Genomic DNA, 20795 nt, shown 5'->3' with positions numbered 1-20795 from the left:
ACATTGTTACCCTGTTTGATATCTTTTACCCTATTTGTTTAAGTATTGTCTCATAAATCGTGCTCCTCTGCTCATTATTTTATTTAATAAAATAAACATTGGCCTGAAATCGCTTCTTATATACTGATGTATACAGTACTGTGCAAAGTCTTGGACACATTTGAATTTTTACCAAAATAAATGGTTTGAAGCCAGTTATTTATATATTTTGCTGTAGTGTGTCAGTAGGAAATATCAGTTTAATTGTAATAATCCAGTGTTTTATTGTTAATTTAAATAATCCAGAATAATTTTTTTATAAGCACAAGGAGTCTGACAACAGCCAGTGCTCCACACGGAGATCTGGTCTTACCATCATCGACTTTGTAAATAGTATACACATACGTATATATGTGTATATATATTTGTGCGTGTGTGTGTGTGTGTGTATGTGTGTGTGTGTGTGCACCTTAGGTTTATCTATATATTGCATCTTTTATTTCTTGTAAAATATATTTAATTCATATATTTTTACTTCTGATCTACTCCTGTAGATTATGAAGAAGTAGGCCATCTGTATGTATTAGTTGGTAGTTAGCGTAAGTGTAATTGGCAAGGGTTGCAAAAGGGGTTTAATTACTTTGAGTAACTTGTTGCTTGCCTTTGGATGCTGCAGTTTGTATCAGAGTAGCTTCTCCAACACTTGTCTGTACACCTGAGTTAGATTATTTACTTTAAATTACTATAAGGCCTTAAGTAATTCTCTAGTTTGTTTGTTTGAATAATCAGTGGGTTTCTGCTGTAGTGTTGTTTGTGTTTCTGTGCACATGTGTCTGTGATGGAGTGCTCTGATGTATCTGTTTGTTCACTCTTCCCCTCAGATCCTCCAGCAGGAAGACTTCAATAAGAAACCAGGCCGCATGAGTATAAAGCCCATCAATTTTGCAGTGATCCTCAAACTCAGCAAGACCAATCTCCAAGAAAAGGCTTATAAGGTGACACATCCTGTACATATTTGAGTTTCAGACATCCATAGTGAACATTTTCACTGTATAACTTAAAAATAAGTACATTTTTGTCCCCATCAAATTTTGGAATTTTTTTTTTTTATTATTTCATTTTAAATCATTACATTTATATATTACTTTTTCACACAAGTGACTCAACTGACGCTGGATGGTCACATGACAGTATCTACAACATGGTGTATGTAGTACATCCGAATTTCATTCATACCAACTATAATCATACAACATAGAGTAGACTGGGATTGGATCAGACTGGGACTGGCTTTAGATGGCAACATGCCCAGTGCATTATAAGTGTTTTTCTACCTATTTGGCAAAAGGGAAGATGCCAGTTTTTTTCCTGTTTTCTTTCCCTTTTTGCCTTTCTACTGTAAATGTATATTTATATTATATGTTTGGTTATATTTTTGTGGAAACAGTGATGCATTTTTTTCAGGATTCTTCGATTAAAAGTAAAATTTACAATATCTTTTGTAACATTGTAAATGTCTTTTACTGTCACTTTTGATCAATTTACTGCATTCTCGCTGAATTAAAATTTAAATATTAATTTCTTTTGTTTTTTTTACATCGGTACCTAGCCCTAACAGTACGATAAATCCAAATAATAAAACCATGAAACTGAAAATCAACAACATCAATGCATCAGATAAAGATGGCCCCTCCTCCTGGGCCGAGAGCCTGTCATGTGTTCATGCTGACTGGCTGTAACTGGATTGAGGTTAGGAGATGAAAGCCCGAACACGCTGCTACACAGGCTAAAGCGCCGCGCTTCGTGTCGCTGCCAAGAGGATTGCCACACAAGCTGCAGGGATTATCCTGCTCTCCTGGTTAGCACGGGCAAGCTTTCCAGTGCATACACCCAGGCCAAGACACCGCAGCCACAGGCCCCTGAGACGCCGCTCCACCCTTGCTGTCTGGGATGTCTGTCTGACTTACTAAATCTTAAATATTTCCCAACTAGTAAGGGCAGTTACGAGCAGGGCTTTCCCTTTTCCATTGCGGAGGAATGTGTCTGTGAGGGTTGCGGCTGTAAATTTTAGGTAGGGCAAGGGATTTATGTTCAATCCCTGCCCTAAACCGGGTGAGGATTAGTGTGAATGCTTTTATGCCAGGTGTTGAGTAGAGGTGTGAATACTTTGTGGGGGGCAGCCATTTTTGTGTATAGAAAACTGATTGACTTATAGAAATGTTTGTTTCACACTAGGCTACTGCTACTATGACTGTATTTAATTATTATTTTTTCCTCATTTTGACTGACATATCACATTTTTAAGTTATCCATTAAAATAGTTTTTACACTACCTTTCAAAAGTTTGGGGACAGTAAGATTTTTTTTGTTTTACGAAATACTTTTATCCAGCAAGGACTTCCAGAGTAAAGACTTTTATCCAGAGTAAAGACATTTATAATGACAAAAAAAGATTTCTATGCAGGAATGCTGTTACTTTGAACTTTCTATTCATCAAAGAATCCAAAAAAGTGTTTCACTGTTTCCACTAAAATATTAAGCAGCACAACTGCCTGCAACATCAACATGCTCTGCGATCATGTTTCTTGCCTGTGTACCTAATCCAACTATAAATAATGAGCAAAACAGAAGGCCTAAAACACTCCAGTTATGTGAACGCAGACAGTCCTTGCTACCCAAATTTGATATTGTGCAAGTATGAATTATATTGTAAAAATTGCCGCAAGAGAGGCTAATGAGGACAAGTGTAAACTCTTTTCTTTTAAACGTTTTTCTTTTTCACTTGTAAGTGCACAGCCATCAGTGCTTGTTTGCATTTAAAAAAAAAAGCAAGGTCTTGAGACACGTTGTTTTAAAAGGTAAACTTATAACTTGATCGCTGTGTTTTTAGTACACCATGTCATGGCTGAGAAGCTACAAAAGATGTGAATTGTCAAACATGTCCATACAACAGAATGCAAAAACACATTCTGTATGAACAGCCCTTAGCAGACAGTCTTGCTAAGAAAGTTAGCAAAAGTCAAAGATGTCAGTAGCAACCTGTTGGGCGGTAACCTTGTATCTCCAAAAACTCTACTTTTCACAAGATGGGGGGGGGGACTATTAAAAAAATTAAATTAAGTTTTTAATGTTGTTTTTATGTCTAAGTGGTGTTTAACATGCGCTAAGACAAACCATGTACAAATTCATCACTAAACACCATTTTCTCCCTAAAACTGCTGTGTACCAAAGATAGTCTCAAAAACGCATTTGTTCCCTACCATCACAGATATGTAACTAATCCACTCGACAGTGACGATATCTGGTTTTGTTTTATGGTGTAGACATTTAAAGGTAACTCACTTTCTGTTAGCGTGGTAGGTTTCTGGCCTGAGAATGCATCTCATGTGCTGAGTTTTGAATGTCTATGTCTTTTCACTGTTCCAGGATGGTCTAATGGATCAGTTGTACGACCTCATTTTGGAGTACTTCCACACTCAGGCCTGCGCCATTGGCTTTCCTGAGCTGGCTCTGCCTGCCATCGTTCAGGTACTGTTCCTGGACAAATGCTTTCACAATTTCACTTTTCATTCTAACAGTTACCACATCAGCAACAAGTCATAATAAGTAAAAGTTATAGAGCTTGTACACCAGTTGTGTATAATGGTTCTCATTCTCACAGATCACGCATTCAAACTTATTTACTGTCAGCTTCTTCAGTCCTCACACCCCTACATACACATCCCAATACTTGCACTATCAACACAGCATACACTTACTTTGCAGTGTATCTCTCTCTCTCTCTCACACACACACTCTGGCCACATCCTCTGCTCTGGCCAAAAGCGAGCTCTCCTCACTGCTGTTTTGAGGATATACTCTTTTTTTGACCCAGTCGGGTTTATTTATGATATTCACTCCCGGTTCTTCCGTGCTTTTCATTAGCAGAATTTGAATTCTAGAATTAAGCTAAACATTGAACAATTGAATCTATACAGAGAGTTATTAGAACTATATGAATTATTTAAGGATAGGTAGAAATTTTATCTACATGTGGCTCCATATTCACATAATTTGTATGATGTCTCATGTGTTTGCTCTTCCTCCGTCTGTCTCTCTTTTGTTGGTCTCCTCAGCTGAAAGCGTTCTTGAAGGAATGCAAAGTGGCCAATTACTGCAAGCCGATGCGCCAGCTGCTGGAGAAGATACAGGAGAACTGCAGCTACATCACAGGACGAAGGCAGAAAGCTGCGTTTGGCGTGGCTGATGTCACAGCTGTGGTGAGTACAGGAGATGGCGTATAACATTTCATACCAGGAACATTGAGATCAACATAAATTCATAATGGTTTAATTTACTTTCTTATTACATGTACCTCATGCAAGATAAAACTATGATTTAATCTACAACTATCATATACACTCACCTAAAGGATTATTAGGAACACCATACTAATACTGTGTTTGACCCCCTTTCGCCTTAAGAACTGCCTTAACTCTATGTGGCATTTATTCAACAAGGTGCTGAAAGCATTCTTTAGAAATGTTGGCCCATATTAATGGGATAGCATCTTGGAGTTAATGGAGATTGTGGGATGCACATCAAGGGCACGATGCTCCCGTTCCACCACATCCCAAAGATGCTCTATTGGGTTGAGATCTGGTGACTGTGGGGCCATTTTAGTACAGTGAACTCAATGTCATGTTCAAGAAACCAATTTGAAATGATTCGAGCTTTGTGACATGGTGCATTATCCTGCTGGAAGTAACCATCAGAGGATGGGTACATGGTGGCCATAAAGGGATGGACATGGTCAGAAACAATGCTCAGTTAGGCACTAAGGGCCTAAAGTGTGCCAAGAAAACATCCCCCACACAATTACACCACCACCAAGAGTGGTAGCAATTTTTCCTATTTGTAGTTGAGATGAGTGGTACCTGGTGGGGTTTTCTGCTGTTGTAGCCCATCCGCCTCAAGGTTGTGTGTTGTGGCTTGACAAATTCTTTGCTGCATACCTCAGTTGTAACGAGTGGTTATTTCAGTCAAAGTTGCTCTTTCTATCAGCTTGAATCAATCGGCCCATTCTCCTCTGACCTCTAGCATCAACAAGGCATTTTTGCCCACAGGACTGCCCCATACTGGATGTTTTTCCCTTTTCACACCATTCTTTGTAAACCCTAGAAATGGTTGTGCGTGAAAATCCCAGTATTTGAACAGGTGTTCCTAATAATCATTTAGGTGAGTGTATTCCATTAGAATGTAGGCCTTTTATCAGAAATACCATACAGATGGGGGAAAAATAATATTAACCATTTTTATAAATGTTGAACAATCAGAGATAAGTAAAAACATCCATAAGCAAATGAAAGTCGCTTCCCGAAGCTGGCCATTCTAGCGAGACGTTATCTCTGTATTCCCGGGACATCTGTGCCATCAAAGAGAACTTAGTCTGGAGGGAAAAAATGTTACCTTTTTTCAATGCATCAAACGAATTCATTGATGTCTTTTTGTCATCTTAATTTATACATTTTTAAAAATAATTTAGTGTAGGCCAATATTATGTTTTTTTTTATTTATATTATTTTATTCAGTTTTTCTCTGTCACTGTCAAGTGTGCGATACGGGTTCTGTTGATCTGTTCCGCTGTTTGTACGTTAAAAAACTTTTTATTTTATTACAATTTTATTTTTATTTAATTCAATAGGCTATTATAATCTTGTGAGTTAACGGCTAATACTCGGATAACGAGTGGCGGTTGTGTCTGTTGGGAAAATTAACTGAAATGAGCATCCCTAATCGGTGTGGGTTGTTTTTCCCTCTTTTGCTCCTCGCTTTTAAATCGCTAATAAGAGCGAGCGTTTTTAATTAATGAACTGAACTGAAAACGCTCCGCGCCGTTGGACACGCACTGTTATGAATGTTGTGAGCATTTACTTTCACTTTTGAATTAGCAGCAATTCGGGGGTTGCAATTGCTTGATTGATGGGTTCATTATTTTTCTTCATGAAAAACACAATCAAAAGGCAGGTTGCCTGTTTAGCATTGGTTTTAAATCCAAAATATTGCTAAATTGGTGCTTTTACATTGTGCTTTGTAACCAAATCTTCCGCCATCATCTTGTCCGCCAGCTCCTCACTCTCGTGATAAATGAAATCGGACTCCTGCTGTTGATCTGTGTTGCGACACTCGTTTGGCTCTCGCTGCATTGAGCAGATACGTTCAGTTTTTTAAGCGTAGTGTCTGTTCTCTAACTGAACTAAATTATTTTTATTACTATAAAAATGGTGGAAGGCGGTGCAGCGGTGGGCAAATGATGTAAGGGATAGTTCACCCACAAATTATAATTCTGTTATCATTTAGTTGTTTCAAACTTGTATGTTTTTCTTTCTTATGAACACAGAAGATATTTTGAAGAATGTTGACGTAGCCATTGACTTAGTCTTAGTATTTTTTTTCTGTACAATGGAACTAGTTTGCTACTGTCAACTGTTAAGTTACCCAGATTCTTCAAAATATCTTCTGTGTTGAGCAAAACATTGGAAAAACTGGAGGGTGAATAAACAATGACAGAATTTTCATTTTTGGTTGAACTATCCCTTTAACTACTTTAGCACTCGTTTTTATCCATTTGTTTTGACAAATTCCTTCAAGCCAATGAAGTTTTCGAATTACATGGTGACCGTAACAGCTCTTCTAGTCAGACATTTGTGAGCTTTGGGACCAGACATGGCAGTCAGATGTTTATTTTAGTTGTAAAAGCAGACTGTTATCCCTGCAGTTCCTCCTCTTTCCACCCACCTCAAACACCACCCCGCCTTCCATCCCCTCGCAGGTGACTGCTGGTCACCCACAGTCTTCGTCTGTGTTTGCGTGTCCAGAGCCCTGCAGGTTTACGTGTGAACACATCTGAGCGTGCGTGTTGCTGTGACCAGTTGAAAACAGCATATGGCGGTTGGCCTGAGGCCTAGTTGACCACACCACCTGCAGGTCAGGAAGTGCAGTCACAGGTCCTCAGACAGACACACGCGGCCACCGTGGCACAGAGTATTACGACCGTAGCCTGATGCTGGGTCGGTGGTGGATCTGAGAGCAGATGAAAGTAATGGAGCGTAAAGCTTTCTAATGCCGTTTCTCTCAGCGAGAGACTCTGAGGAGGACGTGCAGACATTAAGTGCTTTGTTTGTGAGCGTCTGGTAATGCCAATCCAGTAGCAGATTGGGGCAGACTATGTGCTTGCTGTTTAGGATTATTGTAGTTTTGAGAGTGTCACTATTTAGTATTAATTTTTTTTCTTCAATTTTAGCTTTTAGTTAGTTTTCATTGTGCATAAATCATATTTTTTATTTTAAATTAATTTTAGTTTCAGATATTAATGGGCTAGTTGAATATGACTGCCATGGTGTAATTCTGATCTAGCGAGTGTGTGCTTAGACACTTCTAGTTTCACCTGACGCCAAAGCAGAGAGTTGGAGAATAAGAAGTCAGTTAATGACTTATAAGGGTCCTATTATGCCCTTTTACAAAGTCTTGATTTTGTTTTTGGGGTGTGCTAGAATGTTTTCATGCTTGATTGTTAAAAAAAAAACACATTATTTTTCTCATATTTTGCATTATTGAAGCACCTTTCCCTGGCTCGAACATGATGATTTCGATGAAGCCCCTCTTTCCGAAATATGAAATGTGCTGTGATTAGGATGGTGTCAATTTCAAGCCTAATTCAGACCCTGACAATGTTAACGAATAAGAGGAGAACGAGATGTGCAGAACGCATATCATGCGCATTCTTTGCAACCACAGATTTCATAGGACTTTTCAGAGTGTCATTTTCATATGCATTATAGATACAATGTTATCCTTCTGGCACCTACAGGTAGACTGTTGTTCCACGCAGAAAGAGAAGTCAGATTAGAGCCATTTATTCCCACAGCAGTCAGAACAAAATCAGGACATGTATATTATACACTTCAGGGTTTTGAACTGAACTGCAGAATCAACAGGAGGAAGATTGAGATTAACTTCGTGATGAGGTAATCTATAAGAATCTAAATAAAAGAATCTGATAGACAGACAACCATCGGTAACACTTTACTTGAAGGGGTGTGCATAAGACTGACATGACACTTTCATAATTATGACATGACACATGTCATGAAAATGAAGGAGGGTTGCATTTAATTATGACAGTTTTAATGCAAATATGACATTGTTTGAGATGTCTTTGACAACTTGACATAAACCATAACATCATAACCTGCCAGTATCTTGGAAATGACAACTTGACATAAACCAATAATACATCATAACCTGTCAGTGTTCTTGTCATGACAACTTGACGTTATTAAGACAACACAACCTGTCATAAACATGTCATAAACATGACATAGTAGATTAAATATCAAACTTAAGAAACCGCTTAGCTTTATGGGTTAGAATTACATTAAACTGTCAGGTGGTTGGTTTTGACATTGGCTGTCTTGAGGCCATTATAACAATTCTATATGTACCACTGTAGTCAAGGTCAAGAATAATATTTATGACACAGTCATAACAGCCTCATGACAGCCAATGTCAAAACCAACCACATGACAGTTTATTGTAATGCTAACCCATAAAGCTAAGTGGTTTCTTGTTTGATATTTAATCTGCTGTCATGTTTATGACATATTTATGACAATTTATAATGATATAAAGACAAATTTATCCCAAACAATGTCATATTTGCATTAAAATGTAATAATTGAGCGAATAACACTTAATGACAGTTGTCATAAACATGCATGATTATGAAAGTGTCATGTCAAGTAAAGTGTTACCCAACCATGTTCTCTTTATTAAACAATATTTTATTATTATACCTAACCAAGTTTAATTTATAAGTTTCTCTTTACAGTAAATGCGAACGTCGCCAAGACCAGAAGAGTATGAGCGAAATTAAATGTGCGTGTACACGCATCGCTGAAGCTCGCAGGCACCATCTTGTTCACATAGCCCTTGCACCTAAATTATTTTCTAATTTATTAGTAATTCTATAAACATGTAATTCAAATTTAATAAATAATATGCATGAGTTTGATTAACGTATATCACTGTAATCCATTTCAGATTTCAGTCACTAAACATCGCATACAGAAAATGAACTAGTTTGTTTGTTATATATATGTCAATCAGATGCCCCCCTTCCTGTTTGATTTTGCATATATTTTTGGCACAGTAAACTAGATCAGACCGTCTGACATAGATTTGGAATTAAAAATATAAATTAAATTGCCAATTTAGGTTTTCTCCATATTGTAGTGAACTTTTTTTTCATTTTTCTTTTATTATTGTTTTTTTTTTTTATTTTGTCTTCATAACCGTTTCAGTTAACGATAAAAACCCTGGTACTGACTGGGATGATAATGACAAAGTTGGTGGGGAGAAAAAAAAATGAGGGGACTGCAGGGGTGAAGGTTGTGAGAGAAGGTGAGAAGTTGCTTCCTCGCTGGGGCGAGATCTCTGCTCCATTCATCTCCATCTCCTGCTCTCATTTGTCACCCCTGCCGAAGCACAGCCCGTTCATCTCTCCTCCCCGCCCCTCGCTGTCTCTGGAACGACTCATGCTTCTGATAAATATTTAAGGCCATTTAAGACTGAAATGAAGGAGGGGTGGTGGAAGGGTCTTTCTCTCCTCTGTGTAACGTTGAGCTGTAGGGGGAGACGCAGTAGGGCAGAGCATGCAGACAGCATGGCACCATGCCGGGGTGCGTCTGTCGCCGGGCTCTGGCCAGCAGGAAAGATGTCCTTTAATAACGAGGGTGGCATGGCAAACTTCTCACCCGGCACTGCCGCCAGCACAGCTGCATTAAGCCGCTTGCCCCACGGATCAGTCCAACAAGCAAATATCTGTCTCTGTGGGTCGTGCCAGTGCCTTCAACGGCTCTAATACTACCACACTATGACACACTTCACACAAAGGTTAAATATCTACCTAACTATATTATACCAATATAATACCTACCCACCTTCCTAATGTTATGTTAGTATAATTTATATTCAATATATTTATGTATTGCTGCTAATAGTTTTTTTATTAATATTTTAAATTAGCTTTCATTTTTATATTTTTAATTTGGTTTTTAGAGATTTTCTAAAGTGTTTTTGTCTTTTTTTACATTAATTTCTAAATAGTTTTAATTTATATCTATTTCCATTTTTAAAACTAAGATTTTTACATTTTTAAAGTTAATATTGAGCCACAGTGATGCTATATGGCCAGCTATTTTATTTATTATTAGTATTATTATGCGTGTGTGACATATCAACACTATTAAACTTGAAATTTTGTGTCACCCACTTGAATGGCAAGGTTTAATGCATTCTAACCGATGCAATGGCTAAAACAATGCATCGTGATTTCTTGCGGTTCTTTTTAGCCTCAGTACCGTGGTGCGCCAAGTGATCGCATCAGGATTTCTTTCCAGAATGTGCACAGCAGTTATTGAACAGATGCTTCAAAGGATGAAGCCCCCAGTTTGCCAGAGAGCTTAGCTTCACTGGTCATGTACACATCTGTTCGCTTTGTTAGGGTCTGTTGTGTCAAGAAAGGAGCATATTGTGCCTTTTTATAGCTTTGATCATTTACACTATTCTACAAACTGCTGCAAATTGTTATAAATAAGTTTAGCTAACTGTAGACTGAAGTTGAGATTTATGACGGTCTATTGGATTTGGAGGTCAACCAATCGCATTTTACCTGATCAATATCATCCACAAAGACCTCTTATATCCCTGCCCCTTTATCCTTCTGCGACCCACTTATTTTTACTTTTTGAGAGCGTGGTCCACTTGAGTTTTTGAAAATAGCTACGATTGGCTTGATTCTTTATTAATATTAATTTAGGGTGTAGTGATAGACCCTACAAACTTTACATTTTCTTAGACGATACATGCCTGCTCTGTTTTTTAGGGGGTTATTGATCCACAATAACAGAAGAGGCCTGTGTGTACTCGTCATGTGTTTTGTAGTCTTTGAGTAACTGTATGGCTTTTTGTTTTGAATGTTTATCCAGATCCCTTTTGTATAGCTCTCCTATGGGTGAACATGCAATAACATTTGTTGTGTGTTTTTATTTTGGTGTGTTTACAGGCAGCCTGGGAGAAGCAAGTAGCAGAGGAAGGCACTCCCATCACTAAATATTACAGCCAGTGGAAGAAACTTCGTGAAAAGGAGATTCAGCTGGAGATCTCTGGGAAAGAAAGGGTAAAAATGCCAAATCCACAGCAAATATTACCATTAGACCAAAATAATCCAATCCACACCTGGGCTGTACACTCATTTTTCACCAGTGGGAGCCACAGTACAATGCTTTAGTTTGATCCTCGAAAAGAATTGAATCATTTTGATTTTATATATATATATATATATGAACATCTCAAGACGGCTTAGTCTTATATTAAACGCACAGTTGTGATCATCTTTGTGAAAACTGTAGTGCTGGTTCTGTGAAAGCACCTACTGTGTGTGTTGTATGTGTGTGGAGCTGGAGCATGTCCATAGGGAGATAATGGAGATGACACCAGGCGGAGTGTTGGCGTCTAGGAAGCGGCAGATTGGCGGAGGAGGCGGCAGGGCTAGTGCTACAGGAAGAGTATTATAGCGCTCAGGGCTGCGTCCCAGGCTTTGATCCACAGAGTCCCCACGCTCAGATCTGATTACCTCTCCCTCCTGCCTCTACTGCCTCTGCCACTTCCTCCATCAATACACACACACACATACTTGTATCCTAGGAGAAAATATACATTTATTACCGTTTTGTTTAAAAGTGACTGATTTTTCTCGCTACTATTATGTTATATTATAATTATATACATTTAAATCCTTGACATTAGTAAGATATCTATAGATAAAAGAAGCACAATTTTATGTTGCTCATTTTGTGACATCTGATGCTAATGAGATGGAAGGAAACTCATTGCACAACTATAAGAAAAAAAAAAACTTAGATGTCTCAATCAGATTTGATCTTAAACTAAATGGCAAACAAACCCCCCAACAAACAGAAGCATTATGTTCTCATTAACTTCATATCTGCAGCTTTTGTTCACATTTTTGCCAGTTTTGATTAATGATAGTATTTAAAGATATTTTTTTTCTCTCTCATCGCTTTTTAATTTAGATGGAGGATTTGAATCTCCCGGAAATCAAGCGCAAGAAGGCTGATGAGAAAAAGGCTGACAAAAAGGAGTTCAAGGGTCTTTTTGATTCAGATGACGATGATGATGATGGCGACCTGTTCAAATCCAAAGGTAAGTCTTCATGTTAATTTACTACTCTGTTCCCACATTGCAACTAATGTATAAACTTTACCAAGATGTGCAATGGGAAAGACTTTTGCTTCCCTGTAATGCCTTTTTTTGTCACCGGGAGGCTGTTGTCCATTGCACTGCGCTGTCAGAAGATTCTCTTATCAGAGATGAGAAATACAAAATGTATTCAATTGAGTGGTAGTCAATTTTACCCAACAGATCTATTGAACTTTATTTGAACTCTGATTAAATATTCTTCTCAACCCATTATACTTCTCTATAGCAGCACTTCTTCATGAAACGGGATATTTAGCAGGATGGGCCTTGATTTTCTTTAATTTTCTTCATGAATCGTGGTCTCTATAAGACAGGATTAGAAGGGAAGCTGTCAGCTGAAGGGGAAAGTTGTTTTAGAGGTAGACCAAGCTTTAACATTGATTTGTATATCAAGATTGTAAAGATAAATATTCTTTCTATATTTTAATATGTGAAGATGAACCATGCAAAAAAAATCTAAGGAATGTATATTAAGAAATCAAACTTTTGATTTCATTTTCGCTTTGAAAAGGTGATTTATTAATCTTTTTCATAATATATATATATATATATACACACACACACACACACACACACACACACACACACACACACACACACACAAATACATACATGTTCTATTTCAGTTGTATGAGCCCAGGATCTCTCGCTTGTGTGTGTGTGTGTGTGTGAATGGATCTCAGTGGAGGGCAGGTCAGCTGTCAGGCGTGCACTTGCCTCTCCTCTTTAACTCTATATCTGGAGCTGTGTGCTGGGTCATGTGTCGGACACATGCCACACTCTCCCACTCCTCCCGCCCATGAGCCGACAGCCGCAGAAAAAGTCCCATGGAGGTGGGAGGCAAGAGGAAGTTTTTGTTTTTTTCTTTTCTTTTTTTTCATACATCTGGTGCTCATTGTGTGGAGTCCTTACAAATCTCTCTCTCCCATTCTGTCGGTCTCTCGCTCTCTTACTCTGTTCTCTCTTACAGGAAGCTTTTTTTTTGCATACTTGGATCCCAGTGGGGGTTTGTAATTCAAAACATTCGCTTGGAAAGATGTTAGTGGCCGCTCCTTCACCACACGGCTTAACCGGCCCCATACCTCCAGCGCTTAGACTCAGAGAACAGTGTCACATGACCTCTAATATATTAATTTGTGGTCTCGGTTGCATATTGTCAAACAAAAAGCCCTTTTTTGTTGTTCTGTTCTACTCTTTTACCAAACCAACAAATATATTTCACTTTTTCACACTTTTGATTAAAGGGGGGTTGACTGCGATTTCACTTTTTTCATTTTAAATAGTGTGTAATGTTGCTGTTGGTGCATGAACAGTATCTGCAAAGTTGCAGCGCTGAAAGTTCAGTGTAAGCCGAGATATCGTCTTTTAAAAATCAGGAATTATATTGCCTACAAAAACGACTCGATTGGGACTACAGCTGGGTTTAAGACGTCACTAACCCGCACATTTGCATCAACCCTCCCTCCGGAATATGCAGAAAAGGGCATGTGCATATTTCTGTGGCTCGTCGAGTGTGTTGTTCACCCAGCTGTCAGGTCTTCTGTATTCTAACTTCCCACAGACGCTGTACTTCGTCAACAATGGATACAGTTTATGTTCGATTATGTTCCTGAAAATGACGATCGTAATTTAGCTCTCTGTGCTGCGCATTTTACGGAAGACAGCTTCCAGAATTTCCACGAATTCAACAACAGATTCAACAAGAAACTGTTACTAAAACATGAAGCAGTTCCAACTTTAAAACCAGAGGCAGCAGTTGTTGGGCCACAACCTGTAAGTAGGCTAAGACTTGATCATTTTAAATGTATTTGCATGTATAATTCCAGACGTAGCCTTGTGTTTTATTTTTTTTCAAATGCCAGCGCTGGCTCTATAGCTACTAGCTATGCTATTTTGTGTCTACGACAAACACGTACAAACATTATAGACCTGAATTTTCTACAAGTATGTTGTAAATGTATTTTTCATGTATGTATGTTTTATGACGTTATTTTCGATTTGATCAAGAACGTAAACTTGCCAGCGCTGTTTGAGTATAACATTAGTAGCCAGTCAGTTACTATTGTTGCCAGTCAAATGCTATTGTGTAAAACAAACGTGTATAAAGTTAAAAAAAATGTAGCAAATTATCATTCAGAAACGTTTAGTAAGAGCAGTGTGTGGTGAGGTTCTGTTTGATTCTCTTCATCGCGGCTTTCTCGGTCTGATTCTGCCTCAAACTGATACTGCAGTTCGACACATTTACATCTGGACCGGAGCTCGTGACATGCACGTTACACCCGTAAATTTAATGGGCGTTAACCTTCCGGACAACATGAGCGACAGTTTAGCCAATCACCACACACCGGCCCAAACTAACCAATCTGAGCCCACTCCCTGTTTCTGAGGGAGTGGTTTCATAGACTCAGGAAGTCGACCGGACAGAGGAGAGCGCTGCTGACAATAAAGGTGAAGTTTATGAAAAATAAGACTTTAATAAAAAAAGAAAAACCATGAATACATGTTATATTGCACCCCATAAACACAATCATGCAAAGAAAAAAAGCAGTCAACCCCCCCTTTAAGACATTTTCCCTTCTGCAGTGTGTTTTATGGCAGTCACATGGCAGAGTTTCAGTGTAAGTGGCTGTAGAAGTAGAAGAGGGCTGGAAAAGACAAGAGTGGAGGTTGAGGGGAGAAGAGACTATTTATAATGTAACGTTTTTTTTTTATTATTTGTATGGCATACCAATATTTACGTGTCTATACCCCGGATGCTAGGCTAATACAACTGACTAGGAGTTGAAGACGGGACTAGTTTTGCTAGAACTTGTTTTGAAGCAGGTTACCTTAACATCAATCAGATGCTGATGGATAATATAATACCATTATAAATAAAAATATACTGACAGGTTGCTTAATGTGTACAATATTTACTTTAAAACATGAAAACAGAATGTCCATTATAATTTAGGTGGGGTCCCCATTAGTAGTGATTATTAGATTATTATTAGATTTTGATATACTGCAGGTTAGTTTTATAACCCCACCCCATGCACATTGTATTTAATTTATTTAATAAAAACAATTCTAGAGATTTATGAATCATGCATATTTTAAAGAAAGTCCTCACATTAAAATGATCAAAGGTGACCGTAATTGCATTTATTTTAAACTGTTCTTTTTTATCAATTATTTATTTTCCACAAATATTTTAAGCAGTTCAACTTTTCAACACAAGAAATGTTTCACCAATCAGCGTATTAGACTGATTTCTGAAGGATCATGTGACACTGAGGGAGGGCTAGATTAATGATGCTAAAAATTTAGATTTACCATCGCAAGAATAAATTACATTTTTAAATATATTACAATTGTAACAGTTTTTTTAAATTGTAATAATATTACTTTTTGTTTTTTGCCTATGAAGTTTTGATATGCTTCAAAAGCACTTTCCAGGTTTCTCTACTTTCACCCTGTTAATGTTCTTAAGTTGTGTTAGTTTGTCATTTTGATGTCGCTGCAGTGTGCCAGGCCATTTAATGCTGTCGACTCCTCTCAAAGACTTGGCTTGAGGTTCTTCCATCTTAATGTGCGTTTGCTCATTTTGTAAACACTCTGATCTTCAGTGTTCCTGTGTCGAGGCTGTTTACGGTGCTGAGAGAGCAACATGTAGATTGTGTCTTTGATTTGTTTCGCCCTCCTACATCATCACTGTATTGATCAGCCCCACAGCCAGTCTTTAAAGTGTTTGCCTAGTGCTCCTGGTGGACTTTCTGCACCCTCTCTGAACTCAACGGTCAGCCGTCCACCGGTTATATTAAGATGCGTGAGCCCGCTCTCAGCAGCGAGGTATGCGCATGGTGTTGAGCTTGACTCCCTCCTGGCTGGCTCCAGTGTGTTCTGGGTAATTAGGGTGGAGGGTGTCTATGCTGCCATTCACCTCCCAGGCAGCATCGTATCAAATCCCACTTCAAAGCTCAGGGATTTCAACCTTGCGTCTTCAGAGAGCACGAGACACTCCCACACACACCTCTGGATTAGCTAGGCTAAATTGCCGTCGGAACTAAGCTAGCCTTTATTATTGTCATGTAAATGTTAACTTGTGTGTGAGCAGCATGGGTAGGTCAGTGGTGTAGTCTTGTCTCACACTAAAATTATACAAGCTCCGTTGAGTGTTTAATGGGAATCCACATGCGCAGAAGTTTCTTGAAAATGTTAAATATTGTTATATTACAACCAAATTATTATCATTATTTTTTTGTTCAGTTTTTTATAGAAACACCGAAACGGAAGTTAGTTTAAATGTAACCGTGAACCAAAACTGAAAATAATATTTATTTTATGAATTAATCAAATAACAAATGTAAAAAATAGCAAAATGTTTAACAATTTTATACATATAAAAATTTTGTTGAATATTTTCAGTCTACAGCGTTCCAGTGCATCACTACTACTATTGAAGTAATGAATATTTCTTTTAAACCTTTTTTTTTTAAGTGACATGCACCAAACAATCAGGAACGGTCTGCTTTGATTTGATTTTAACTTAAAATGCTAATTTAATCAGCCTGTTCATTTGACATTTTTAGCGTCGTGAAGTCCATTTGGATTGGAAATTGTACTGAATGAATGAATAAATGATTCTGAAGATATTTTCAAATTTTCTTTGCAGATGAACAGGGTGACTCTGATGAGGTTGATGAAGGCCTAGAGGACCTTTCAGACCTGAGCGATGAGGAGGATGTAGATGACTTGGAGGATGACTCTGGTGATTATATGTTTCTGTAATACGCAACGGTTGGCTCTGTTTAGGGCTACATTTTCAATATATTAACTTCAGGATCCCCCTCTTATTTTTCAACCATCTTAACTTTATGTATCATTCCATTTATCTGTTCTCTATTCTCCAGATGGTGACCAGAAAAAGCCCTCGTCTTCTAAAGGCAAAGCACCTAAGATGATGTTGAGCACAGAGTTAAAGGAGGTCGCTGAGGGAGAGGAAGATAAGGTTGAGGACCTAGAGCTCTCTGATCAGGACTAAATTTACAGTGGTGCATCAGAGGAACATTTCCTTTTCACATCCAAACATGATTGATACAATTATGTTATTAAATGAAAAGCTCACCAAGACCTGAATCATTTAGGGGTGAACTGTTCCTTTAAGTACCATGTATAGTACCATGTTGTTCTTTTTTGCTCCATTGTATTTTTATAAAGTGTACAACAAATGGATTTCTTTTTTATCGAACACTTCATAATGTTGTCAAAATAAAGATGGTCAGAACTTTGTTTTAAAACCACATAAAGGTGACTTTTCGTTCTTTCTTCAGTGTACTTCAGATATGTAGCATTGTTTTGCCAAGGACACTGCTTGGTTAGGGGTGGTGAATGGGTAAACCAGAGGCGGAGGTGGAGGCATGGGGTCAGCCCTGAGCACCAGGCTGCCAAACGCTTGTATCATCCACTGCCAGGCTGTGCTGCCCAGGTGGGGAGAGAGGAAGAGAAGAAAACAGAGAGCAGCCTGTTCTCTCGCCAAAACATCTCTCCCCTCGGTGCTTTCACATCACTTTCTGAAAACACTTGGCTTTTTCTAAATGTTTTAAAGCAGCGTTTAGGCAGCCAGAACTCCACGCAGCTCTAGTAGTGCTGTAGGAAATTGGTTAAAAGAAAAGATAACTACTAGAATTCTAGTTTTAAACCTAACACGTGATGAAAAATGTTGTCGATATGACGTGCTATACTCCTAAGTCTTCTATGGTGAATTTGCATACTTAGTCCACATTCAGAGTAGTTCGATGGAAAGTGTCCAGCGAATTCTCTTTTGTGTGTCGTCGAAAGTCATATAGGATTTATAGTTTTAAAACAATAACATTTCATTCCTTTAACTTTTTCAAATCGTCTGTTATGCTCACAACTGGGTGTTGTGAGCATGTTGTGACCGCTGTTGTGGCTGAAGCATCTTTCTTTTTGCATAATGAAAGTTTGCGCACATTTTTGTTCTGTTCTTTTCATCTCTCCCAGCTTGAAGGGATGGTTGATTATGATTTCAGTAGAGAACATTTGTGAGTCTGCTCAAGCTGTCGCATCTGTCTTTTCACATTTATTGCAGTACAGTAAGTTACACAAATGCAATAGCATGTCTAGGCATCTTGCAACAGTTCCCACACACAGTTCCGACTTGTAGATAATCATGAAAGAATATGCTAGTCAATGATTTGAATGTAGTTAATTCCATATCAGCTACTTAAATTCATCAACAAACCATCCTATTGCATTCTACATTGTCACTAGCAGCTCATTTGCATTTAAAGGGACCCAAAAACGAAACATTTTTGCTCACCCTATTTTAACATACTATAAAAAAAAAATCATCTGTGGGATATTTTGAGCAAAAACTTCATATACATACTTGGACTCAAACTGGGGACATCAGAGACTTATTTTACATCTTGTAAAAAGGGGTATTATACCACCTACATTAACCCCTGTTCAGAATGTCAGGCAACATTAAATTCAGGCCACCATGACTAAACTTCAGCTGGGCTTCATTCAGTTTTCACTAGAGCAGCAGTGCTCATGTTTGCGTGAATCTGGATAAAACAGGTTTACTCTATCACTCGAAGCGCAGTATCACAAGCAGCACCTGGTGCTGACAGTCACGGTTGCAGTAAAAAGATTTTTTAACCCCCTCAGACCTGAATTATGTTTCAAGTTTCTGAAAAATATAAAAGTACATTTTCCCAGCTCATGAGGTTTTTATAAATGAAAACAAATATTTTTATATATATATAATTGCTTTCATTGTGATTTTTTTTGTCCATTCCAATGGACATCAGGTCTAAACAGGTGTACTTCCCAAAAATGTACCAACATTAAATAAATTAATAAACATAAAATTTGGTAGTCTATACTTTAATACTTTTTCTCAAGGTCAAAAAAAATTCAGCAGTATACCATTTCAACTATAATTTTGAGGTTTTTGTTTTACAGATTGCACATTGTTTGTAACAAACTAAATATCTTCGAATCAATCAATCTGGTCATATTAGAGTCATTTTCAAGTCATTTTGCATCTTTCTTTTTTTAGAATAAAAACTTGAACATTATAACATTACAACTTTAATCGTAAGGTTTTTCCTTTATATATTGCACATTTGTTTATTTGTAACAAAATAAACCTTGGAATCAATCAATGGATTCATGTTAGAGTCATTTCCTGTGTGCATCCTGTGTTTTCTTGTATTTTTACAGTACTGGCAGGACGGTTGCCAGCAAGTCACTGTATTGCGATTCATAGGCAAACGGACGTGGGTTGGCGGACGAGTGTGCCAGCCCCCCGAAATTTTTGGGGGACCGCCCAACGGCGCCCCAGGGCCTCACCGAAAGGAAAAATGGAGGCTCTAGACTCTTCCAGACCTGAGGTATTGTGCTACCACGTAGCATTTATGCCATATGGCCCTTTATCAGAATCCAGAGTTTCAAGAAGATCAGAGAAACTCAAAATTTCGACCCAAAAAAAAACAACGACAGTGTGCACCTGTCGTTTTTTTTTTGGTGCGAAAAAATACAGTTCTCCAATCTTCTTGAAACTCTGGATTATGATAGAGGACCATGCGACTTAGACCTGAGTGCAAAAATGGAGGCTCTAGACCCTTCCAGAGCTGAGATATCGAAACTCAAAATTTCGACCGAAAAAAAAAAAACGAATGTGGTACCCCTTTCGGGTTTTTTTTCGGGCGAAAAATTAAGTTTCCCAAATCTTCTCAAAACTCTGGATTCTGATAGAGGGCCATGAGATTTAAACCTGAGTGCAAAAATGGAGGCTCTAGACCCTTCCAGAGCTGAGATATCGAAACTCAAAATTTCGACCCGAAAAAAAAACGACAGTGGTACCCCTTACGTTTTTTTTTTTTAGGCGAAAAATTAAGTTTCTCCAATCTTCCCAAAACTCTGGATTCTGATAGAGGGCCATGAGACTTAGACCTGAGTGCAAAAATGGAGGCTCTAGCCCCTTCCAGAGCTGAGATATCGAAACTCAAAAATTCAGCCCGAAAAAAAAAAACGACAGTGGTACCCCTTATGTTTTTTTTTTTTGGGCGAAAAATTAAGTTTCTCCAATCTTCCCAAAACTCTGGATTCTGATAGAGGGCCATGAGACTTAGACCTGAGTGCAAAAATGGAGGCTCTAGCCCCTTCCAGAGCTGAGATATCGAAACTCAAAAATTCAGCCCGAAAAAAAAACGACAGTGGTACCCCTTACGTTTTTTTTTTTTTGGGCGAAAAATTAAGTTTCTCCAATCTTCCCAAAACTCTGGATTCTGATAGAGGGCCATGAGACTTAGACCTGAGTGCAAAAATGGAGGCTCTTGCCCCTTCCAGAGCTGAGATATCGAAACTCAAACATTCGGCCCGAAAAAAAAAACCGACAGTGGTACCCCTTACGTTTTTTTTTTTTTGGGCGAAAAATTAAGTTTCTCCAATCTTCCCAAAACTCTGGATTCTGATAGAGGGCC

General features: G+C 38.2%; 1 protein-coding gene across 1 annotated transcript in view; it reads left to right on the top strand.

Annotated features, from left to right (window-relative positions):
• Positions 1-19336, top strand: part of noc2l (NOC2-like nucleolar associated transcriptional repressor) — a 28792-nt gene extending 9456 nt beyond the window's left edge. Inside the window, exons 13-19 of the mRNA XM_089124295.1 lie at positions 861-974; positions 3406-3507; positions 4095-4238; positions 11084-11197; positions 12114-12243; positions 16955-17050; positions 17193-19336. Coding sequence (XP_088980421.1) covers positions 861-974; positions 3406-3507; positions 4095-4238; positions 11084-11197; positions 12114-12243; positions 16955-17050; positions 17193-17323 — 831 coding nt within the window. The 3' untranslated portion in view covers positions 17324-19336. The remainder of the gene's footprint in view (positions 1-860; positions 975-3405; positions 3508-4094; positions 4239-11083; positions 11198-12113; positions 12244-16954; positions 17051-17192) is intronic.
• Positions 19337-20795: the final 1459 nt, after the last annotated feature.

The sequence above is a fragment of the Pimephales promelas genome, chromosome 20 (genome assembly GCF_988280905.1).
Source record: "Pimephales promelas chromosome 20, fPimPro1.hap1.1, whole genome shotgun sequence".
NCBI lineage: Eukaryota > Metazoa > Chordata > Actinopteri > Cypriniformes > Leuciscidae > Pimephales > Pimephales promelas.
The sequence above is the reverse complement of the archived record's forward strand: the minus strand, read 5'-3'. Positions and strand labels throughout refer to the sequence as shown.